Here is a 25216-nt window from a genome sequence, read left to right on the forward strand (position 1 = left end):
TTTCTAGGATGGGCTTAATTTAAATCAAACTGGTTTCAAATCACTAATAAGGAAAAGAAAATACAGCTAAGTATTTTTACAATTTAGTGTAGGCAAGGCCTACATATGACATAAAACCTAAAAGCCGTAAGGAAAATATGAATAAATATCCTATATAATAAAAAGCCTAATATGCTAAATGTCCAGTCAACCGATTGGCCGTTCAACCAATCAAAGCGTAATATGCTAATGATATGCTAAGGCCGCTCAACCACTCGCTATGACATGCACTGACCACCAGTGGGCAGTTGACCAGTTGCTATGACATGCAATGACCATCAGGGGGCAGATGCTCCGACAGGTAGGTTAGCTTGCTGCTAGGGTCTGGCCCATCAGGAATGAGCGAGATGGGCCAGACATGCCCTGGAACCCTCCTGCGGTCCCTCCCCGGCTGGCCAAGCTCCCGCGTCTCTCCCCAGCCCCAATTGTGCACCTGTGGGGTCCCTCAGCCTGGCCTGTACCCTCTCACAATCTGGGACCCCTTGGGGGATGTCGGAGAGCCGGTTTTGGCTCAATCCCACAGGCCAGGCCAAGGGACCCCACTGGTGCACGAATTTGTGCATCGGGCTTCTAGTGGCAGTATAAAAATAAAATCTGTTTAACATTTTAAATTTCATAGTTAAAAGAAACTGAAAAATCTATTTGCAGCACTATATGACTAGCAGAAGCTACTGTTTTCCTAAGAAAAAGATGATTAACAAATCAGAAAAGATCAAATATTTAGGCAATTTCTAAAATAAGAAAAACAAGTAACAGCCATGAAGACACATAGACTATATCTGGAGGTCAAGCCAATAGGAAGGACTTCTTGCTAGAATGATTATGGCTGTTAAAAGAAAAATAAGGAAGTTAAAATAAGTTTTAATAATCTGTGCATTAGAAGTCAGGATAGTGTTTACCTTAGGAAGAAAGAGGTAGGGAAGACCAGAAAGGGGGCATCCGAGGTACTGGTAATATTCTATTTCTTGGTCTAGATACAGGCTAGCCAAGTGTGTTCGATTTGTGAAAATTCATCACACTGTATGCATACGCTATGCACACTCTTCAATATATATTATACTTCAATGAACTTTTTTTTTTTAAATTTCTGGATTTTTGGCTTGCGTAAACATATGGAAAATGCTGTTATTCCCTGAGATGAGAAAACTCAAAGAAAAGGAAGTTTGGGAGAAGAGGAGACATAGTCAAAATTGTTTTGGATGTATCAAGTAGAGGAAGAAGTAATAGATAAAGGACAGAAAAGGATAACTACACAAGAACTATCCCTAACAAGGTAAGCGGGAATGAATCCTGAGGATAAGTACTACTTATGAAAAAAATTAAAAACCTAACACTTCAAGTTTCAGCTTTTAATGTCATTTTCTATTTTTTTCAAACTTAAACCACGTTTAATATTCTTTTAAGAATTCCTCAAATGGCATATCTGCCTTAATTGAATTTCTAGTTATTAATATTTTCTAATACAGCATTTCATATCTGATGAAACTGTTTCAAATATTTCTGAGCTCTTTAAACTTTGTATTTCTAAGCTATTAAATAACCCAAAAGACAGTATTTTAAATTGGTGTGCTTGCTTTGAATCCTTCCTCAATAATTCTGTATTTACAGTGAATGCATATCAGATTTTAGTTACTATTACCATGGTTTTCTTAAGTAGAGTTAATAAGATATTCTTCCTACTCAGCTTTAAAACTAGACATCCCTTAAAATGGCCGTATGAAGACAAAAGGGAGTCTTCTAAAACTCTGCCCAGCACTGGCAGTCATTAACCCATTCAATATCAATTGCTATAAACTTCAGGTTAATGATACTAGTTTTGGAAAATTGATATATTAGGGTCTTTTGGCATAACAGTCATTTGACTGTCTTGCTCCTATAACAGGAAACAAGGCAGCAGCAATGCAGATGCAGAAACAGGTGAGGCTATTTAGTGGTGAGAAGATAAGGGAATTCCCGTCTGACTCCCACTTCTGTTAACAACTCCCACAACATCATGTGCTATGGGTGAGGACTGAGATGGAGCTGTAGGCGTTTTGAGAAGAAAGAAGGTATGACGTTGTCTTGTGGGACAGTGCAGAAAACTGCCCCTAAATGCTGAGTGCTAGTATTGGGTGCCCTTCTGAAATGTGAGGTCATGAATGGGCAGGAAAACCTGTCCCCACAGCAGAGAGCTTACGTCCTTGGGTACAGGCACACACTAAGCAAATGGTTTAACTAGCCAAGGCTTTGCCAGGTGAGTACAATGGCAAAAAGAAGGATAAGAGAGTTAAAGGTGTTCACAGAGTAATGATGGACCACTGACTCAAAGCTGGAGGGAGGACGGATAGCAAAAGTGGTGAGGTTCATGAACCTAAAGTCCCCATGGGACCAAAGAACTGTTGGCATGGCAGTAAGAGAGTCATCTGTAAGATCAGGGTGGGGTGCTTGAGGTAGTGGAGATGTGGAAGTTGTTCATCCATAACAAGGTTAAGGGCATGACCCTGGGAATACACAGCATGAAGGTGGGAAAGATACTGAGGTGGAATAGAGGAAAAGATCACTAAGGAATAAGAGGTCAAGAAACAAGAGAGCCAAGGAACTGGGCAGAGAGGAATGCTAAAGTCATCAAGAATGAAGTCCTGAGTACAAGTGGACAGGAAGGCTATGAACCAGGGTCCGAAGTCACAGATGAGTGACAGAATGACCAAGAGATCAGTAAATGCCAGGAACAAGGAGGGGTGAGTATATTGTCAAGTCTGACTTAAGAACTGCAGAGGGAAGAGAAATGGCTTCAAAGCTGCAATACATAACAAGAACACCTACCCCACTTAAAGTACGTGGAACATGAAAGGAGGAGAAAGAAGGAAAAAGAGCGTCTGCTTGAGAGGGCTACCGGAAAAAGCATCATCAGGAAAGCGCTGGATTCCAACTAAGGAAAGGACGCAGAGCAACTTTTCCAAGGGGAAATGGGAACACAGTGTATGTGCACACCGTCTGGGGTGGTTCCAGCGGGGACCATGGAAGGGTTCAAGAATGAGGATTTCCAACTAAGTAGCTCTGAAATGTGGGCTATTAAAGGTTCTCTACTGTTATTCTGATAACAACCTTGAAAGTTTTGAGTTTTATAATGTATTCAAAACAGTGTTAAGATAAAATTCATATGCAAGCACTTACCTCTATTTCTGTAACTTTTTCAGCAGGATTATCAATTAAGAAACGTGCTAAAGTCCCAGGAGTAGTTCTGTAAGTTAGAATGATGGAGTTTTTAGGGTCCTCACACCACTGAATAAAGAGATCCCTTGAAAATCCACATTCCAGGTCGGGCTGGCTGGCAAGTACCACTTTAGGACTGGGTACTCGGGCCAAGTCAGAAAGACCATGACACAAAGAGAGATGGCGGAACTGGAACGGATTATTTCTTTTGTCTTCAAAACATCTCATCAATTTGTCACTCATCCATTCTACCTAATATGGGGGAAAGATGACAATGATAAGAAAATGCTATATTATAAATTCAATGTATTCTACCACAGTCAGGAAGTTCAAGTTCTAGCTCCCCCTCCCCCCCGACCACCACCACCACTAGTTGCTTAAATTTGTAACTTTCTGACAAGCAGCTTATTTTCTGCTTCCGCCCCCATTAGATCCCATCACCCATAGTGGTCACCCCCAAAACTCCAATTTTGCATTATGTTTCACTTACAAATTACTTTAAGCCTATTGAGATGGCTACGTATAAGTTCTAAATGAGTATCTTAGCCCAGAGATTGCTATTTCAAGGACAAGAGTTTATTCAAAAGGAAGAGAAAAATGAATTCTAACATTTATAGCCTAAGACCGTGATCGGCAAACCGCAGCTCGAGAGCCACATGCGGCTCTTTGGCCCCTTGAGTGTGGCTCTTCCACAAAATACCACGTGTGGGCATGCACGTACAGTACGATTGAAACTTCGTGGTCCATGTGCAGAAGTCGGTATTTTGTGGAAGAGCCGGTATTTTGTGGAAGAGCCACGCTCAAGGGGCCAAACAGCCGCATGTGGCTCTCGAGCCATGGTTTGCCGAGCCGCAGTTTGCCTACCACTGGCCTAAGAGGTTGGTTTAATTTTTGTCCCCATTGGCCATACTAAGTGCTAGAGGAGAAGCAACTTGCCCAATCTGTAAAATGGGGGCTGGGGGCAGGACGGAGGGGGGGAACAGAACCTACTTCATAGGGTATATAAGGATTAAATGAAATAATACATGTAAAGCAGAAAGCACAGTAAGTGGTTAATTTTTAGCTATTATTATTGTCATCATCACAACCTCTTCAACAGAAAAATAAAATCTAAAGGGCAATTAAAACAGTGCTGTCTGTAGCAAACTATATTACAAATGATCATGTAAAGACAAACCTGGGACTTGGAAAACTCCACCACATTATAGCTGACGTTGTTCAGGAGTGCCAGGGAGTAGACACCCAGTCCTGCATCTTTAGTTCGCCAGATCTGGTCGAGGAGCTGCGCAAGTTCCAGAACTCTGCCTGCAGTGTCCACTGCGATCAACACGTTGCCATCCCCGCGAAGTGTCTCCAGGACATTTGCTAGAAAACAAGAGTGTAAAATCCCTATAGAACACAACAGTACTTTGCTACAAAATTAGAGATAACTTTATTTCCATGTTTTTACTATAAAAACTATGATTTATAAATAAGCCATTACCAGGTCAGGTACAAAATAAAATAATTCTGTTCAGGCTATTACAAATACTTTTTATTCTCGGAATACATCTTTCTAAGAGTAAAAAACAATGCCATTGACTCTCAATTTTTTTTCACAGAGACATTAGAAATCACTGGTTTCCAACCCTTAATGTGGACTTTACACTAATACAAACATGTTTTATATATGTGTATGTATGCCTATAGAATAAAATAGATATTCTCTCTGCTAACAAAAGCATCTTTATAAACAGATTTAAATAGATTCTCTTGCTCTAGATAAAAGTGTGCTTGAAAATATTTAGCAAAACCAACTCTAGCAAAAACAAGAATTGAAAACATTCTTAGGTAGTGTAACATAGTATACGAGCTATACTTTTTAAGTAGATAGACAAAGGCAGTGGTTTAAAAAATGTTTAAAAGTAGAATCCAAGCCTGGATAGTGTGGCTCAGTGGTTGAGCATTGAGCTATGAACCAGGAGGTCATGGTTTGATTCCCAGTCAGGGCACATGCCCGGGTTGCGGGCTCAATCCCCAGTAGAGGGGTATGCAGAAGGCAGCGGATCGATGATTCTCTCTCATTTTTTTATTTTATTTTGTACCTGGCCTAGTAATGGCTTATTTATAAATCATAGTTTTTATAGTGAAAACATGAAAATAAAGTTATCTTTAGTTCTGTAGCAAAGTATTGTTGTATTCTTATTGATTTATATAAGATCTTTATATTTTGGTATTCCCTACATAAACCAGTGAGTGCCAAGGAGAGCTAGCCATATGGTGAATGGCAGGGAGAAGCCAATCTTTATACCTATTCCACAAAAATTAAATTCAAACCAATGAAAGCATCTTTTTGTTTTGATATGGTCACATAGGTGTTTGTTGTTTTTTTTTTTTTAAATAACTAGAGTTAGACAATCTTTTATGACAAGAAAAATGAAAACCAGAACAGAATAAGCAGCAATTCACTCTACCAAGCACTTCCATGGCTCTTTATAAAGGACCTTATGTAATACATACTCAGAAGTTGCTCATCTCTCTGTTTTCTCCTCGGCTGCACATATGTAGCATTAAATGAATCTGTGATAAGTAGGGAGGGTCTGCTTAGCATTTCCAGGGAACATCCATTTAAGTGGCTATAACAAATTTGAAGAAGAGAAATATTTTATATCATTTCAAATAAACCTGAAAATCTTACCTGAAAATAAGCAATGTCTTTTATAAGGCCTTTTTCTTCCTCTAACTATAAAAGTATACATACATGCTCACTGATAAGAAAATCTGTAAATTAAAAAAAAAAGGAAAACCAAGATCTTCCAGAGTACCACCACTCAGACATTTACAATAATAAAAGCATAATATGCTAATTAGACCAGATGTCCTTCCAGGCGACCTTCCAGATGAAGCCGTGGCTGTGAGGGAAGCCCAGGTCCTGGGTGCCAGAGGGAAGTCAGTGCTGGCAGCCGGGGAAGGAAGGCCTACTCAAATTTCGTGCATCAGGCCTCTAGTAATTGATATAATATGCTATGAATACAAAATGAAGTATTTAAAATTAAACTGTTGTGTCTCCTTTTAAAGGGAGTCTGACTTTAAATATAACTATATTAGATGGTAATTACTAACTCTACAAAAAAAAAAGACAAAGTTCCTTTAAATAGCAGGTCAAGAGCATATAAAGTATAGTTTGATATACAAAAATGTATCTCTTTTGCAGCATCTCCAGGGAGAAATCTGTTTTATAGAGTGGAAACTAACATGTAAATTTCAAATATATTTTTTATCTTAGTATCATAGTTTTCCCTTACAATGCAAATAATTAAGTAATTTTCAAAATATTCACTAATTGGTGCATTTAAATATCCATAGATTTCTGGTTAAAAAAATAACTGTTTTCTAATTTTCCCTCCAAAGTATAAAATAATGCTAATTGTATTTCTATTCGCTTTTCTCTTAATATACCTACATCTCCCTCTTGTGGTTGAAGTCAACTGCATAAACAATTTCTTCTTCTCCATCTTTGACTATTTTCCATATGGTCCCACCTATCATATGACCAGCCGGCAGAGGTGTGATAGACAAGCCATGTCCTTTTCCTAGGTCAACGAGATCATGACAACACTCAGATTTCTATTACATCCCTACAGAGAGGTTATTTATTTGTAAGCTATTTTTTAACAGGTAATATAGACAATGATACAAAATTCAAAAGTAAAAAGGCATACAGTGAAATGCAGGTCTCACTCTCCTGTCCCCTGGCTACTCCATTCCCTCATGGAAGCAAATGCTCTTATCACTTTATTACGATTCTTACAGACATATTTGTGCTTATGAATAAAAGGCTAGAGATTGGACTTAAAGTTACTATTACTAGTAAGTTACTTAGTATGAGCTAATACATTTTATTACTTATATTGTACACACAATTATTAAGTATTTACATTTTTGCTAACTTCTAAACTGACCATTCCAACCTCATTAAAGAATTTATCCTATAGAAAAATTCAGTAATGCACAACTATTGAGACCACTGTGGCTTCCTGGCTAAATCTTCAGGAAGATTGTTGCACCATTTTTTCAATGCCAGGGTTCATATCTGAAAATCTTCAATACAATTATCTCTGTAGGTAGTAAATATAAACTTACTATGTAACTTCCTGCCTTAATGAGAATAAACTTCTTAATGCTTGATTCTAGAATGCAGTCATTTTTGCCCTTTATGCTGCCATCGCATTCCATTTCCGTCAGTCACTACAGCCAGCTGTCTGTGCTGCTTATCCTCCTCGACCTGTGAGCTCCCAGGAGGATCTGCCCACGCTACCTCTGTGCATTACACACAGTAGACACTGAATAAGTCTTTCCCAAGTTAAAGGTGAAAAGGCCTTTGTTGTTGCCCTAGCCAGTGGTGCTCAGTGGTTAGAGTTCCACCCCCACACCACAGGGTCACAGGTTCGATTTCTGGTCAATGGCACTTATCTGGGTTGCAGGTTTGATCTCTGGCCCCAGTTGGGGCATATATGGGAGGCAATAAATTGATGTGTCTCTCCCACATTGATGTTTCTCTCTCTCTTTCTCCCCCTCCCTCTTTCCTACTATCTCTAAAAAATCAATAGGAAAAAAATCCTTGGGTGAGGATTAACAACAAAAAGGCCAGAGTTGTTCACATTTTGTTAGTATTTCCTCTGGAATATTTTCCAGTCCAAATGACTCAGGGGAGGTTCAAAGTTCTTATTAAAAAATGCTAATTTTCTATTCCTCAGACCACAGTGCCTACAGCTTTTACTACAAATTCCCCTTGCATTTTTCAGTAAGTTAAATCCCGTTAGTCCAATTATTTTATTGATGGAAATATTTTTTACCTTTCAAATTCACAATCTGAGAGAATTTCAACTGCTGTATTTTATCAAAAGCTGCATCCACGTCATCTAACGTGAACAGAGTGAAATCTTCTGTATTATGTCGAGACTAAAAGGGTAACACAAATAAAAGGTTAAAAATGATCACTGCAGAACCGTTAAAACTTTTTTTAATTGCTTATATTACCTGGTAAAGATCATACATGAACATCTGTCCCATTTTATAAACAGGAATGGTCGCATAGATGGCGCAGTTCAGACCCAACTTCCCGACCGCATACGGGAGGGCCCCGAGGTGGAGAGGATCCGGGTGAGACAGCAGCACCGCGTCAATCTGGTGAACGTGCCTGGGAGAGCACCAGCAACATTACCATTTCCCTAGTCATGTTTTAAGGATGAAGGCAGGACACTCAAACTAATTCACCAATTCAGATTCCTCTCAGCATTCTGAATTGAAGACTACGCTGGAGTAAAAGAGCTCAAAGTATGATGCCTACAAATATTAATTCTAACCACCCCTGTCCTGTATAGATATCAAAATCATGGTGTAAGTCACACTAGGTATATAGTGTATAGACACATTTAAAAGAGAAAAGAAACGGTAGATACCACATGTAAGCTGATTTCAAATGTCTTCCTTATGTACCATTAATTAGTATTACAATGTAGAAAAGTTGATGTACTAGAAGTCTAGAAATATTAAAAGTAACTTACTTCCTCAGGGAATCGATAATATCCATAGAAAAGTGCTCATCCCAGCCACAGTCCAATAAAAATCTAAATTCATCGACTTGAAGAAGATAACAAAGAGCAGATTCTTCTTGAACCCCAGAGAGGGTAGTTAATTTGATAATAGATGTCATTCTTTTTGGTCCAATAGCAACAGTCCAAACAGTTCTTTCAAAAGAAAAATATGTATAATTAAGCATAAAAGTACAGCCTAATATACACACTAGACAAATTAAAATTATATATAATTTCTAAGTGGGCAGAAATTCCATAAACATGAAAAGCAAACATTTTAACACGTTAAGCGCCCAGTCACTGGTGACTGACACTACACTTTCCGTCCGGAAGACAAAACAGGCTGGGCGCTTAACGTGTCAAAGACCCCTTTCTATCACTGCTAAGTTTAAAAGCACAAACATCTTACACACTATTGTTTACAATGAATACTGCAGTGGCTCCCCAGTTTGATTCAATGAAAAGTAGTGGAATGGGAATCAGACAGACTCAAATTTGAATCTGCTCCTATGTGGTTCTGGGTAAGTTAATTAACCTTTCCTCATAAATATTAATATATACATAAAGATAGAATTTATGTTGGGACACCTACTACACACATTTCAAGAAAATATAACATGAACACATCTATTGAGATTTAGGACCTAAAACTAGAATCGTGGGCTATTAAACAAATGTTATAAAAACATTCACTAGCAAAACAAAGCTCCACAGAAATATTCCAGATTTTAGCTCCTAAAAATAAATTAGCCTTAGCCCTGGCCAGGTAGCTCAGTTGGTCAGTGTCTTCCAGATACTCCAAGGTTGTGAGTTTTATCTCATCAGGGCACATACAATGAATGCATAAATAAGTGAAACAAATTAATCTCTCTCTCTCTCTCTCTCTCTCTCCCTGAAAAACAAAAATCAATTAAAAAATAAAATAAATTAGCCTTGCCCAGCTGGCGTGTCTCAGTGGTTGAGTGTCGACCTATGAACTAGGTCACCATTCGATTCCCGGTCAGGGCACATGCCTGGGTTGCAGGCTTGATCCCCAATGTGGGGTGTGCAGGAGGGAGCCATTCAATGAGTCTCTCTCATTATTGATGTTTCTATCTCTCTCTCTCCCTCTCCCTTCCTCTCTGAAATCAATAAAAATATATTAAAAAACGAAAACCACTGAGAGTAAAGGTGTGTTGAGACCAAGGCTAAGGTCACCCATACCCTCATATTCCCAATTACTATGTACAGATGTGAAAGTTGGGTAGTGAAGAAGCTAATAGGAAAAAACTGATTCATCTGAACAAGTAGGCTTTAGAACAAGTTAAACCTGAAACATCACTGGAGGCCAAAAAAAATGACAAAACTAAGGCTGACCTACTTCACATCCATCATGAGAAGGCAGGGCTCTTTGAAAGTGGCAATCTACTGGGAAAAATAGAAAGCAGCAGGAAAAGAGGAAACCAAATATGAGATGGGCTGACCCCAGAGAAGAAGCCACAGGCGTGAGTCTGCAGGAGCTGAGCAGAACACTGTGGACACCACTCATTTATAGTCACGAGGAGCTGGAGCCAATGCAACAGCAGGTAACACACGCACGACGATCTGTTAACCGCCGAGGAGAAACTCATCTCAAATCCACCTGGCCTCCCACTTTCCTTCCATCATGACGTGAAAACACAAAGTCCCTTGCAGACAGAACTGAATGAGTTCATGGTAAACGTTTCTGCAGTCAGACCCTGATTTCACCACACGAAAAGTATTTTTATTACAAATTCTCGGAATATAATAAAGCTAGATCTTTATTAGACATTCATTACTTACTGATATCTCAGTCCTATCTACGATGAAACACCATGAATTCAAAGAAAGAGCTCTTTAAAAATCTAAAATATAAAGAAATAGGAGACTAATGAATGTGGCATAATGACTTACTTTAGTTTTAATTATGATGTTTAATTTCTATGTCTTGCCCTACGATAAAAACTGTGAGCAGCAACAAACAGTATGATATATGATCTTTTTTCAAAAAAAGAAATTTGTCATGTCTGGCCAGTGTGGCTCAATTAGTTGGAGCATCATGGAGTGCACCAGGAGGTTGCAGGTTCTATCCCAGTCGGGGCACGGGACAGGAGGCAACGAATCAATGTGCCTCTCTCACATCAATGTTTCTCTCTTTCACTCTCTCCCTTCCTCCCTCCCTCTAGAAAATCAATTTTAAAAAAAGAAACCTGTCATAATTTTAGGAAGCTTAAGCTGACATAAAACCAACAGGGATAAGATAATAAAAGACATAATAAAAAACAAAAGTAATAATATACCAAATTAGTTATAATTAAGGGCTGAAATATGCAGTTTAGGAAATAAGATTTTTTAAATTGACATTAGCTTATGTTATTGAAAATCATAAAAAAGGTGGAATCTTAAGTTATTCATTAAGGATTGGTAGGACCTGGGTAGAAAGAGACAAAGAGAAAAAGTATACAAAACAGTAACATGATCAAAGGCACAAAACAAAAAAAATTACAGGCTACCAGTGAAGAAACTAGCTGGCATCTGAATAGAAAAGGGCCAGATAGTGAAAGGCCTGGGAAACTTTGGACCTAGTTCTATAGGCAACAGAGAAACATTTTAAGATCCATTGTCAAGTAGGAAGATGACATGACCCAGGTAACTTTATTTTAGGGATATTGGCTGATGTATATGATTGATAAGAAGGTACAGAAAGTTGAGAGATAAAAAGAGGGAATATTTAGCAGGCTACTTCATCCTTTCAACTTTATTGGTTCTTTTTTGAGGCTATATTTCTTTAGCCCCAAAAATCTATATATATAAAAGCTTAAGAGACGGTTAAGACCAGTTGACCAAATGACCAGTTGCTATGATGTGCACTGACCACCCAGGGGGCAGATGCTCAATGCAGGAGCTGCCCCCTGGGGGTCAGTGCCCTCCCATAGCCAACCTCCCGCAGTCCCTCCCCCTGGCCGACAGGCCCCGATTGGCCCTGATCGCCAGGTTGAGAGACCCCAACCATGCACGAACTCATGCACTGGGCCTCTAGTACTTTCTTAAGTCTAAGACATGAATTCATCATTATCTAAGTAACCAACACTTGTAACTCTACATGTTTAATTCCTTTTTCTACTTCTTTTTGAACAGTCTGTTACCAACTTCTGGTTAGTTTTCCCTCAGAATGCCTTGCACATAAGTCATTCTTTCTATTCCCACTGTCAGTACCTTAACGCAGGGTTTCTGTTTCCTAGCCTCCAGGCTTTCTGCCCTTATCTCAACTTAAACATTCCAGCCAGATTAGTCTTTAGAAACACCCCTGCACACATTATCCCCTGCTCAGAAATCTAGGCAGGCTTCCTACTGCTTGAAGGAAAAAACAACACAGAAATCTGAATGCCTTCACAGGCAATGGAGGGTGCCAGCAGTTGCCTTGACATCACTATTCACCATCTCAAGACCCAGCTCAAATTCCACTTCCATACTAATTCCTCTCTCATTAGTCCAGACTACCACAGGTTAGCCCAGCAAAAATATAATGCAAGCCACAAATGTAATTTCAAGTTTTTTCAGAACCATGCTGAAAAGTTTCACAGGTGGAATTAATTTTAATATACTTTTATTTAATCCAGTGGTTCTCAACCTTCCTAATGCCGCGACCCTTTAATACAGTTCCTCATGTTGTGGTGACCCCCAATTTCATTGTCACAAATTGAACATAATTAAAGCATAGTGATCAATCACAAAAACAATATGTAATTATCTATGTGTTTTCCGATGATCTTAGGCGACCCCTGTGAAAGAGTCGTTCAACCCCCAAAGCCTTTCAATGCAGGAGTTAAAAGGGGTCAAAGGGGTCGAGACCCACAGGTTGAGAACTGCTGATTTAATCCAATACGTATATAATATTTCAACATGTAATCATTACTAAATTATTAATGATATTTTAATTTTGTATTAAGTCTTTGAAATCCAGTGTGTATTTCATATTTACAACACATTTCAATTTGATCTAATTACAATTTCAAGATGTGGCTCCTGGTTACTGTTAATAGCACAGATCTAGACTCTCAAATCACTGCTTCCGAATGCAGAGCCTGTGTTCTCCCACCCCTACAGTGCAGGTTGGCACCGCTCCATTTTCATGTCCATGTCTTAGGCTTGGTTTTAATGGTATCACCAACCACTTAGCCTCCCAGACTAAAAACTCTGGAGTCACCCTCTTACCACCAAATGGGCTGCCACCAGGTGAATCCTATTTGACATTTCAGAAATGACGTCCTTCAACTCTCCTACCCCAACTGAGGCACTCATTATCTTACCTGAATGACTGCAATTTTCTCTCATCTAGTTTTCCTGTTCCAAGCTGATCCTCCATAACACAGCTGCCATCTTTTAAAAAGAACAAATATACTCATGCCCCTTCCTTGTGCAAAGCATTCCGAGGCTTCCTAACTATTGAGTCACATCTCAAATCTTTGCATTCCAGTCCTCCATGCAGGAATGACCTTCTCTTGAATCTAGTAAATTCCTTTTGACCCTGCAGGACCCAGCTCAAATATGTACTCCTTAAAAAGCTTTTTTGGTGTCCTCAGGTAGTTACTTTCACCTAGCACAAACTGGGGACAAAAAATACTTGTTGAATGGATACTGAATGCACCAGGAGTAAAGGTATCGCCAATACCAAGCGCGGCACTCAAAGCAACATAAATGTGCACTGAGGCTGGGAATGAACGCTAGCCACATCATAAACGCCGTCTGGACAGTGTTTCATTGCAATTGTCCATCAGTTCTCCTCTCTCTCCCTCTCTCTCTCTCTCTCTCTCTCTCTCTCAATAATGACCCTGCATGTCGATGACAACCAAGAGGAATTCTGCAAAATGCAAGGGAACAGGAAGGGGTCCTGGTTGGCCCCTGAGCGGAATGCGGAGTCTCTTCCGGGTCACTTCCAGAAGAGCAGTGATTTCCTAACAGGATCAGCGCGGGTGTGAATTTTTAAAAATAAGGAGATGGGCAATTGATAACTCAGGTCCGCCAGGTCACAGGAGCTCAGCCTCGCCAGGGGTATGGCTAGCGTGACCTCCTGCTGGCTTAGGAGCCTGTAAAATAGATGGAAGGCGGCCGGGGAGCGGGAGACTCGGAGGGCCGAGCCCCCCTTCACCAAAAAGGATGCCTGCTTCATTCCCAGTGCTTAGCAGCCTCCTGCTCTCTCACCCCGAGACCGAGGGGGAGGCGGAGAACAGAGCAGCCAAGGCGGGCGTCGCATGAACGCCTCCAGCCCCGCGATCTGCACGGCGCAGGGAAGCAGCCGGAGGTGGGGGGGGGGGGGGGGGGGGAGCGAAGGGGGGAATCGGACGGACGGCCGCCAAAGCCCGGGAGCTCCAGACCCTCGGAGATATCACTTCTTCTTCCCTCGCTGAGCACTTGGGCCAAGATCGAGCCGGAAAGTCGTATCCGAAACCCCCGGAGCCCGTCCCGGCGGAGACTGGGTGGGCGCAGACTCCCCGCCGCCCAGGACGCCCCCTCCCCCATCCCGAGGCTCACTCCTTTCCTCGCCCGCACTTGCCTCGTCCGTCCTCCCCCCAACGCCGTCCACTGCCCTTCCCAACCCCTCGCTGAATCCAGGTTCGAGAGCGAGGAAAGCTGACGCCCGCTCAGCAGCAGCCGTTACGGCCGGGCCGCAGAAGCTCCGCCATGGCGGCCGCCATCTTGAAATTGGAGTCGGACCGCGTAGGCGGGGCGAGACCTGGGGCGATACCATCTGCCGGGGAGGGCCGGGGACGGAATGTAGGAAAGAGACGGCCCTCACCCCAAGTCTCGCCTCCTGAGGCCTAGGTGTTACTCTTGCAATAATGTTTAATATGTCAAAGCTAACATAAATATGAGGAGAGTGGCGTATTGAAAGGAAAAAAGGTATGGTATGCGGTGCCCCCCCCCGTCTTGGAGGGGGCGCTGCGAATGGCGTGTCCCAAGGCCGCGGCTTCCGCCGGCGCTGGAGGCTGGACTCGCCGCTGCCCTTGGTCTTGGGGTCGGGCTGGCACCGAGGCCGCAGGTGGGTCCGGGGTCGATACCGCGGGCTTCCGTTGTGCAGGCAGCCAGGGTGCGCCCCTGGGAAAGCCCTCGGCGATGGAGTGGGGGGGCGGGGGGGTTGTAGTCTGGGTCTCCCCGGGTCTCCCCGGAGCTGGAGCGGCCCGGCCTCCCCGGGCTTCAGATCAGAGGAGGCGAGATGGGAAAGGGAGGTGCTGGGCCCACGCCGTCTCGCGGCTCTTGGGAAGGGGACTCGGAGACTGTCATCCCTGGGGCACGTGTTGTTGGTCACGCGGGGTCCGCCCGGCCGTCCCGGGAGGAAAGCGGCGGGGACGCGATGCTGGGCTGCAGCCTGGAGGGAGCCCCTCATGCGTCCCCGGTCCCGGGTCTGCCTTCCTCGCCACTCGCCATGGGAAGCTAACCCCGCTCTCCCTCTTGTAAATCTCAAACCCTCGAGCCGACCATGTGCACTTTTAAAAAATGGAATATTTACTCTGTGCTGAGTTTCTTGGGCGTATGTGTCATTAAGACAGGTGACTTCAAGGAGCTCAGATTCTCCATGCATGCAGCGCTCTTTATCGTCAGCTTAGTTGACACTTTTTGATCAATACATATAAAATGCTGTGGGGAACAGTTAGAAAGTAGAAATATATGTGTGTGTGTGTGTGTGTGTGTGTGTGTGTGTGTGTGTATATCCATCTTAATTTTTCCAACGTGAATTCGGAGTGGCGTGCAAAAATTCACACCAGATAGTTTTCTTTTTAGAAGGTAAGCGGGGAAAATTGGGTCGAAGAAAAAATAATATGTAGTTAGGGAACATAAGAGGAAGTGAAGAATTATATAACTATTTACCTCTGTGCTTCCTGTAAGAGACAGGAAGCACAAATAAAGAGCTTGGCTCCAGGAGGCAGGCTGCCCATTAATCCCAGCTCTGCCACTTGCTGCATCTGTGACCTCTGACAAATCAATTAACCCTGGATTTCCTCATCTGAAAAAAAATATGTCGACTGCACTGGGGGCCTTTATTAATGAAAACTTGTATAGTGCTGTGAGGATTACTTGAGTTGTGATTAGGAAAAGCATTAAGACCAGTGCCTTGCGGGGGGTAATGTGGGATTAAGGACACATATGTAATAACTTAATCAATAAAGAAATTTAAAAAAAAAAAAAGAACAGTGCCTTACAGCTTGGCTGGTTTGGCTCAGTGGATGGAGTGTGGGCCTGCGGACTCAAGAGTCCCGGGTTCGATTCCGGTCAAGGGCACATGCCCGGTTTGGGGGCTCGGTCTCCAGTAGGGAGCGTACAGGAGGCGGCCAATCAATGATTCCCATTCATTATTGATGTTTCTCTCGCTCTTCCTTTTCTTTCCTCTCTGAAATCAATAAAAATATTTTTTTTAAAAAAAGAGCCTCACAGAGACTGCTAAATCAGCTCTTTCTAGAGGTAGGCAAAACAGCTTGATCTGTTATATGATTCCTTGAGTCCATAAGATAAAAACCAACTCGTTTTGTTTGTTGTTGTTTTTCCCAGGGATACCACAGCTACTCCCAGTTCGGAAGTAAGAGCAAAGTGTTTCTTAAGAGTTTTCATATAAAGAAGACACTAATACAGGGTGTCCAAAGTAGGTTGACAGTTGTTCATAATGCAGTATTCTTCAGTATATATTACTGAAAATAATGCAATAATTTAGAAAATAATAATGCAAGAACAAAATTTGTTTCGCACTTACAACTGTAAACTTACTTTTTCCCACCCCAGTGTGTTCAGTGCCCTCATGGGCACCCAGGCGATGTCCCTCTTCATCCAAACCCAGGCTTGTCTCATTGGAGCCTGTCCCAGGCCCTCACTCGCCTTTACCCATCCCGTATGGCCTTGGGCCCATGACCAAGAGCTGGAAAGCCTGTCCATGCTCCCTCTCCTGTCCATTCTCCAAGAAATCATCCTAGCTCAGTTTTATGCCCATAAATCTTTGTCTTCCCTGGTCACCCACTCGCAGCGAAATACACAGGAAAAGTATGTTCAGTGCCACTGCTCCCAAAGCCTATTAAATTGTAGATTTTACAATTGTAATATGAAATACCTCTGGGACTAAGATTTGCCATTTGCTTCTTGGGGATGGATTCGGGTTTCCTTCGAGGTGGTTGAATCCAACTCTGGATTTTAAATGTACAGAATTCTTTTATCTATCAGTCCCACTGTCTTTACCTGGACTCTCATAAGACGTTTATTCAGCAAGAACCTCAGGGCTTGTATGGTCACATCTGCTCAGAGTAGAGCCAGACAAAAGTAGCGTCTGGCCATGTTGGAAGAATGCCAATAGTAAGTGGCTGATAGCCCACAGGTGGTCATGGGCTGAGAGTCCCCAAGTACTTTTCTGTTGGTGGTGAAATACAAACAGTATATAGTAGTTATGCTGATGGTATGTTCCCTGACAGGGAAGCGAACAGTGACTCCTGGTTTATAGGTTGATGCTCAACCACTGAGCAACACTGTCCAGGCTTTTGCAGATAGAATTTATACTCTCCATTTCTCTGCATTATATCGTCAGATCACTGATGAAAACAGGGAAAAAGTTAATAAATTGACTTTAGTGCATTGCAGTTTCTATGCTAATCATTGTCATCTATATAATCTTTATCAAGTAGATTTTAAGTAGTATACTACATTCTGATGCCAAGCAATTTTAAAAAGGCTTATGCTTTTTTTTTTTTTTTAATTCTCACCAGAGGATATTTTTCCATTGATTCTTAGAGAAAGTGGAAGAGAGAGGGAAAGACAGAGAGAAACATCTATGTGAGAGAAACACATCGATTGGTTGCCTCCTGCATGAGCCCGACCAGGGCCCGGGCCAGGGAGGAGCCTTCAACCAAGGTACGTGCCCTTAACCAGAATCAAGCAGGAACCCTCAGTCCGCAGGCCGACACTCTATCGTCTATCCGCTAAGCCACACCGACTAGGGCAAGAGGCTTATGCTTTTAATATCTATTCCTATATTCAGGACTATCTCCTGTTTCAGATGCAATTTAAAAGATATTTCAAAGTCAGTTATATTTCTGAATTTTTTTTTTTTTTTCATTTTTTTTAGCATTCAGGATGAGTTTAATTCAGCTTGTGCGTGACCACTGGGTACATATACTTGTCCCTATGGGATTTGTCATTGGATGTTATCTAGACAGAAAGAGTGATGAAAAGCTAACTGCCTTCCGGAACAAGAGTTTGTTATTTAAAAGGTGAGTTTGGGCATTTTTAAACCAACAATTAGCCAGCTTTTGGAAGTATTCTTAATATCATATACGACAAAAATAAACAGAAGGGGTAATCCCCGTCCCCCAAGGACTTAGATCTAAGTGATATTATTTTGTAGTCTTGTTTGTTGTTTAATGATTGCATAAGACGGTATGATTACGTTTGGAATGTAAACAGGTCTTCAGCTTATGAATAGACTATTTCAGATTTTTGAAAAATCCCCCTTTTTTGGAATTCGGGGCACTTTTTAATATGGAAACACTGCTTGAAATTGAACCAGCCCCCCAAAGCCTACTTTATATACAGCTTTCACATGTATGATGACATACCATCTTACTTGAGTCAGGGTGTAGCTGAAATAAATGGTGCTGACTGGCTTGGTGATCTGTTCTCGGCAGCACGCCCTGAGAGCTTTAGACATGGCGGTTGAGTGACCAGATGGCGGCTGGTAGCCGCCTGGTTCCACTGTGTCTGGAAATGGCTCCCCTGGCAGCAGGGAGTTTGAGATGACAAGATAGGGAGTCTGCCCCTGCATGTGCAGCTGGGTAGGAGGAAGCTCAGAGGGCGAGAACTGAGCAGCAGTCGCAGTCACTCCAGAGGAGGTTCACAGTCAAGGATTTCAAAAAAGAGAAAATGAGCTGGAAAAGGTCTAGAAACAATGAATGAACTCACTGAGCTTTTATATGAAGACAGACTAAGAAATTACAGTTTATGCCCTAGCTGGCTTGGCTTAGTGGATAGAGCGTTGGTCTGCGGACTGAAGGGTTGCAGGTTTGATTCTGGTCAGGGGCATATACCTGGGTTGCGAGCTCAGTCCCTAGTGGGGGGCATGCAGGAGGCAGCCGATCAATGATTCTCATCATTGATGTTTCTATCTCTCTCTCCCTCTCCCTTCCTCTCTGATATCAATAAAAATATATTTTTTTAAAAAAGAAATTACAGTTTAATTGGGAAAATATAATTGAAAAGATAGTAAAGGTATAAACCATGAGAGAATATGTTGACTCAACATAAAATCTTTTAAATGGGTTAATTTAATAGAGTATAAAATACTGAATTTATATTGTTGTGACTTTCCCTTTTATCCCTCATAAAAGTTTTTATTTAATACTTTTTCCTTTCCTTCCATTTTTCTTTCCACACAGAGAATTGAGACCCAATGAAGAAGTCACCTGGAAGTAAAGGCTGTGGCTGAATTACAGAATGTTCACATTTTTTAAATTATCAGAAAAATAAAAACACTGAACAATTTAGAATGTGGTCCTTTTTTTAAATTTTATTTTTTATAAATTTTATTGATTTTTTACAGAGAGGAAGGGAGAGGGATAGAGAGTTAGAAACATCAATGTGAGAGAAACATCAATCAGCAACCTCCTGCACATCTCCTACTGGGGATGTGCCCGCAACCAAGGTACATGCCCTTGACCGGAATCGAACCTGGGACCTTTCAGTCTGCAGGCCGACGCTCTATCCACCGAGCCAAACCAGTTAGGGCAGAATGTGGTCTTTTAATGTTGAAGTGATCTTTCACATTTCAAGTAATAGGTACACTAGCTTTCTAAATAATTAGTGTCTTGTGTACATTGATGTTAACTTTACAACTAGCATTTAATTTTCTGTTACTTAGTTTAGATCACAGTAATATTCATGTAACCAATTTTTTCCTCAGATATTTTTCAGAAAATTATTTTCAAACCATGTTCTTCAAAGGAGCTTTAATAGGAGAATGCTAAGATTTTATTTGCAATAAAAAGAAATGATCTATTGATACAGCAGAGATGAATTTCAGGTTCATTATCCTGAATAAAAGAAGCCAAACAAAAAGAGCACACACACTGAATGATTTCATGTGTATAACATGTTAGAAACTGCAAACTAATCCAGAGCAGAAAGGGGTTGGAAGGAAGAATGACAAAGCGACACATGGAAACTGGGGTATAGTACTGTATGTTAGTGTTCTTGATTGTGGTGATGGTTTCATGAGTGGATATATATGTCACCTGTTCATGTTCAACTACCTTTTCCTGAGAAATTAGTTTCAGATTGAGTATAGATGTAAAATTACAATGAAATAATGCACCCTGATTATCACTGATTCTTGTCGGAACTCAAGATACAAATTGACACATAAATGTTAAAATTTCTAAGCTATTTGGTTTTTAGTAACAAAATGCCAGTTTAAAAGGTACAGTATTGAAGAACACAACGGCTGCACTCTCACTTGTTAACAGAGTTCTAATGAAGTGGATTAGAGAAAAGCTGTGTTGTTCAAGGTGACAGGAAGTACCAGAAGTGCATGTATTATGTCTACCCTGTCTCCAGGAGCCCTCCTGATTAGCTCTGTAACCTCTCCTGCTGAATTATTGTAATACTCTTGCGCCAATGAGTCAAAAAGAATTCATGCATTTATTCACTGTTCTGTACCAGCCCTTGATTACATATTGAGTAAAACCCTGATCCTCAAAAGCTGAGTCTAATAATGGCAGGTAAAGTCATAATCCCACCGTGATGTAGTAAATGCTTTAATACAGGCATGTGCGAGATATGGTGGTGGCACAAAGGGCTGTTCATCTGAGGACTTTTGGGAGGTCAAGGGAACAGCTGGTGTGACCAGAGCAGAGGGAATTCAGGGAGATAAAGCCAGACTGGTGGGTGGTCCAGATTGCAGAGCCTTTTAAGCCAGCAATGGGAAGCGACTGAAGGATATTTAATAAAGTTTGTATAATGATTCAATGATCCCTCCCTCTATAATTTCCATGAGGATGGGACCATTTGTCTCTCATGGTTGTCATCCCAGAGCTTGACACATAGTAGCATTTAATTTGTTCAATGAGAGAAAAGCTGGTGAAATTTGCATTTCTGAGAGAACACTGACAGCACTAGGAACATAATTGAGACTGAAAGCAGGAGACCAGAGATGCTTGGAGTGGACTGCACAGGAAATCAAGAGGGCTTGAACTGAGCAGTCGCAATGAAGAGGGAATGAGGGGTGGATGGATACACAGCAAGTATTTGGGACTGGCTGGAACAAGGGGTGAAGTCGAAAAGTGGGAAGAAATCAAGAAATGATTTCCAGACACCTGGCTTCATTAATTCATTTGAAAGACATCAACTACTAAATACAGGAAGTCAAATAAGACATTGATAGGGTATTGGTGAAGATGTATGATTAAGTCAAATATTATTGATACTGTATGAAAAGCACCATGTATGACAGGTACATACTGGAGCGCAGAAGAGGAACAGGGGCTTCTAAATTAGTTGGGCAGCAGGGAATACTTCCTGGAGAGTATGGTCATTGGGTTTTGAAAGACGATATGCATTATCTTACATAGTTAAAGTTTAGGACATGCCAAATATTAGTTATCAGAATGGGAGATGTAACAAATCTAATAGCCAAATCCTACATGGCTTCAGAGACAAAGCCAAAACCAGAACCTGCCGAACCAGTTTGGCTCAGTGGATAGAGCGTCGGCCTGCGGACTCAAGGGTCCTGGGTTCGATTCCGGTCAAGGGCATGTACCCTGGTTGCGGGCACATCCCCAGTGGGGGGCGTGCAGGAGGCAGCTGATTGATCTCATCGATGTTTCTAACTCTTTATCCCTCTCCCTTCTCTGTAAAAAAATCAATAAAATATATTTAAAAAAAACAAAACAACCTGCATTCCGACTCCCAGGCATTGATATCTTTTCACTTTATGATGCTTGCTATTAATCGCATGCTCAATAGGTCAGGAAGGCCTAATGAAATGGCTGGTATTAGTTCAGCATCCTCCTATATAATAAAAGCCTAATATGCTTAAGTGTCCGATTGTCTGGTCATCCGTTCAACCAATCAAAGCATAATATGCTAATGTATGCTAAGGCTGCTCAACAGCTCGCTATGACATGCACTGACCACCAGGGGACAGACAGTTGACCAGTCAACCAGTCACTATGACATGCACTGACCACCAGGGGGTAGACGCTCCGACCGGTAGGTTAGCTTGCTGCCGGGGTCCGGCCAATCGTGACTGAGCAAGACGGGTCAGACACACCCTGGAGCCCTCCCGAGGGCCTTCCCTGGCTGGCCAACTTCTTGCATCTCTCTACAGGCCCATCATGCACTGGTGAGGTCCCTCGGCCTGGCCAGCACCCTCTTGCAATCCGGGACCCCTGAGGGGATGTCAGAGAGCCAGTTTCGGCCTGATCCCACAGACCAGGCCCAGGGACCCCACTGGTGCATGAATTCGTGCACTGGGCCTCTAGTATATAATAAAAGCCTAATATGCAAATCCACTGAGCAGCGAAATGACCGGTGGAATGACCGGTCACTATTATGTGCACTGACCACCGGGGGCAGAGACTCAATGCAGGAGCTGCCCGCAGGCCTCAGGCCAGTCAAGGCGGGTGCCAGCAGGGGCCCACTCATGGCCCTGCTGGTCGTCCCGCAGATCAGTCCTGGTCACCGACCAGGCCTAGGGACCCTACCCATGCACTCAGGCCTCCAGTTACTAAATATTGTCATGAAGTGTTCTAGGTTATAAGGATTTAACAGTGAACAAAACAATAAGGTCCTTTGTGTAGCATATATCCTAGCAAGCAACCACTGTAGAAAGTTGAGTCATACACTTCCAAAATTCAAGTCCACCCAGAACCAAAGACCTTATTTGGAAATAGAGTCTTTGCCAATTTAATTAGTTAAAGATCTCAATATGAAATCACCCTGGATTCAGGTGGTACCTAAATCCAATAAGAGGAGAGGACACAGAAGAGACACAGGAGAAAGAAGGCCATGTGAAGACACTGGTAGAGATTGGAGCTATGTGGCCACAGCCAACTAATGCCAGAAGCCACCTGAAAGTAAGGAAGAATTCTCCCCTAGATACTTGGGAACGTGGCCTAGCTGACACTTAGGGTTCAGACATCTGGCCTTAAGAATAGTCAGATAATTTCTGTTGTTTTAAGTCCCCAGGTTGGTGATAATTTGCTACAGCAGTCATAGGACATGAATACAATTGAATTTTTTCTCAATAATACACTAATATAGTTAAATCAAGAATAAAACTGTAGCCGGGGCCAGGATGTCCCAGTTGGTTGGGCATCATCCCGTGCATGGAAAGATTGCCAGTTTGTTTCCTGGTCAGGGTACATGCCATGGTTGTGATCTTGATCCCCAGTGTGTAGGAGGCAAGCTGATCAACATTGATGTTTCTCTTTCTTTCTCCCTCTCCCCCCCACTCTTTCTCCCTCTTCCCCTTTCTTTCTCTCTGAAAATCAATTTTAAAATCTTTAATAAAAAAAGAATAAAACTAGTGAAAAATCTCTATCCTAACATGACCCATATATCTGCTGTCTACAGGAAAAAAAAAAAAAATCTCTATCCTACCCTGTCTCCTATCTACCTAGTTCCTTTTCCATCTCAAACAGGTTAACTTCTGGGTTTGTTGTATATTCTTCCAGAAATTCGTAATATCTATATGTACACACCTACACAACACACACAATACATGTTTCTCTACACGGAAAGAAAATCAGAAAACGTTTTGCATATTTTTTCACTTCAGGAGACCACGATTTGTTTCCCCAGTTAAGCCACAATTCCTTAAGAACACAGACTGTTTCCCCAACACCGTATAGGATTGTGGACTGCAAGGAGAGACGTTGAATAAGTGGTGACCGATTCCTCCCCTGAGCACCTGGGCCTCACTAGCAGCCTCCATTGCCTTACCTCCCACTGCTCCTTCTGTTCCTCTGAACCTGCACTCACCAACGTTACCAGTGGTCTCCATAGCAGCAAAATGTAGTGGGCCCTTGTCCTTATGTTACAAGACCTATTGGCAGCAACATGGCTGCTCCCTAGAACATTCCATTTTCAGGGCTCTCATAATATTACATGCTCCTGTGTTTCCTCCCTTCTCCTGGGCCTATTCCACAGCCAAACCAGCCTCCTGCACTCCAGATCTCATATATATATATCCATTATTCAACATAACCACGTAACCTGGCTTCAAGGTGCAAGATCTCCTATTCTACACCATCAGCTTCATCAAACTCTTCTGACCCCCAACCCTAACTTTACTAGGGTCACCGTCAGATCCCTCTACTGACACTTCCTCGTCAGGGCCTGAACACATAACACTAATAACAAGGTGTCTGTCTGGATTTGGACCCCAGCCCAGAACCTTGGACACTGTGCTGTTCATATCCTCCCTGTGCCTCAGTTTCCTCATGTGTAAAATAGGGATACTAGCGCCTGCATCAAACGTTGCTGTAGTAAATTCATTAATATATGCAAAGCTCTTAGAAAATTGCCTACCCTCCAGTAAGCCCCATATCTGTATAAATATTAACTATCATTTTTACATAAGTGCTAGGTATTCGGGGAGGCAATGATGCCTGTTTCTTTTTTTTTTTTTTTAATGTATTTCTTTATTGATTTCAGAGAGGAAGGGAGAGAGGGGGAGAGAGAGAGAAACAACAATGATGAGGGAGAATCATTGATCGGCTGCCTCCTGAATGCCCACACAGGGGATCAAGTTCACAACCAGGGCAAGTGCCCTGATAGGGAATCCAACTGGTAATCTCCTGGTTCATAGGTCCATACTCAACCACTAAGCCACACCTGCTGGGCGATGCCTGTTTCTTAATGAGGCTTTCAATGGCGATAGAGAAATGCATTAAATAATTATAATCAGATATGATAAGTAGAAAGTACAAAGTATAGTGGAAAACAAAAAGAACATAGAACCCGGGAGGTCCTTAAGAATCCATAGCAATGGGTGGGAAGTGGAGAAGATCCTCCAGACGGCAGGCGGCGCTGCAGCACCCCCCCCACCCCCCCAGCCTGCCAGCTAACAGTGGATAGGAGGACGCGTTACATAGGTCACGTGTCCCCGCGTTTACCGCTCCGGCTTTCACTTGCTCTTCTCTCCACGTGACTCTCATTCTCGGGTGTGATTGGTCAGCGCGAGACACGTGGCCAGGGGAGGCCAGGTGGGGCGGAGCCGGGTGGGCGGAGGGGTGGGGCCGGGGCGGGGGCGGAGCAGTAGGGGGTGGTCTGTCGCGGGGGCCGTTGGCTCCAGACAAATAAACATGGAGTCCATCTTCCACGAGAAAGTGAGTGTCCGCGTTCGGGGGCACCTGCCCGCGGTGCCGTGGCGGGCGTGG

General features: G+C 42.4%; 3 protein-coding genes across 6 annotated transcripts in view; 2 read left to right on the forward strand and 1 right to left on the reverse strand.

The window, feature by feature from the left end:
- The window catches only part of LOC139010342 (cleavage and polyadenylation specificity factor subunit 2), a 28727-nt gene extending 14224 nt beyond the window's left edge, over positions 1-14503 (reverse strand). Inside the window, exons 1-9 of one of the 3 annotated variants that reach the window (XM_070414665.1) lie at positions 14362-14503; positions 10611-10672; positions 8778-8960; positions 8251-8410; positions 8067-8172; positions 6674-6803; positions 5731-5846; positions 4409-4596; positions 3193-3483 (exon numbers count right to left, since the gene is read on the reverse strand). In XM_070414665.1, coding sequence (XP_070270766.1) covers positions 3193-3483; positions 4409-4596; positions 5731-5846; positions 6674-6803; positions 8067-8172; positions 8251-8410; positions 8778-8926 — 1140 coding nt within the window. In that variant the 5' untranslated portion in view covers positions 8927-8960; positions 10611-10672; positions 14362-14503. The remainder of the gene's footprint in view (positions 1-3192; positions 3484-4408; positions 4597-5730; positions 5847-6673; positions 6804-8066; positions 8173-8250; positions 8411-8777; positions 8961-10610; positions 10673-14361) is intronic. The other 2 variants (XM_070414646.1, XM_070414656.1) reach the window with 2 other exon arrangements.
- Positions 14504-14738: 235 nt separating this feature from the next.
- Positions 14739-19324, forward strand: LOC139001903 (NADH dehydrogenase [ubiquinone] 1 beta subcomplex subunit 1). The gene is made up of 3 exons (XM_070403415.1): positions 14739-14847; positions 17908-18052; positions 19214-19324. Exons 1-3 carry the CDS (start codon positions 14754-14756, stop codon positions 19248-19250), a joined length of 276 nt encoding a protein of 91 aa, XP_070259516.1. The 5' UTR covers positions 14739-14753; the 3' UTR covers positions 19251-19324.
- Positions 19325-25110: 5786 nt separating this feature from the next.
- The window catches only part of LOC139010355 (ataxin-3), a 32850-nt gene continuing 32744 nt past the window's right edge, over positions 25111-25216 (forward strand). For both annotated transcript variants that reach the window (XM_070414679.1, XM_070414698.1), the window contains exon 1: positions 25111-25165. In XM_070414679.1, coding sequence (XP_070270780.1) covers positions 25142-25165 — 24 coding nt within the window. In that variant the 5' untranslated portion in view covers positions 25111-25141. The remainder of the gene's footprint in view (positions 25166-25216) is intronic.

The sequence above is a fragment of the Myotis yumanensis genome, unplaced genomic scaffold (assembly GCF_028538775.1).
Source record: "Myotis yumanensis isolate MYYU_CA2020_CCGP unplaced genomic scaffold, mMyoYum1.0.hap1 SCAF_1, whole genome shotgun sequence".
Taxonomy (NCBI): Eukaryota; Metazoa; Chordata; class Mammalia; order Chiroptera; family Vespertilionidae; genus Myotis; species Myotis yumanensis.

What these genes read in the sequence shown, in the direction of transcription:
- LOC139001903 (XM_070403415.1), top strand. Translation starts at nt 14,754, where the DNA reads ATGGCGTGTCCCAAGGCCGCGGCTTCCGCCGGCGCTGGAGGCTGGACT. An exon ending in GGCTGGCACCGAGGCCGCAG is followed by an intron (nt 14,848 to 17,907) that starts GTGGGTCCGGGG and finishes CATTTTTTTTAG; the next exon opens with CATTCAGGATGAGTTTAATT. An exon ending in AAGAGTTTGTTATTTAAAAG is followed by an intron (nt 18,053 to 19,213) that starts GTGAGTTTGGGC and finishes CTTTCCACACAG; the next exon opens with AGAATTGAGACCCAATGAAG.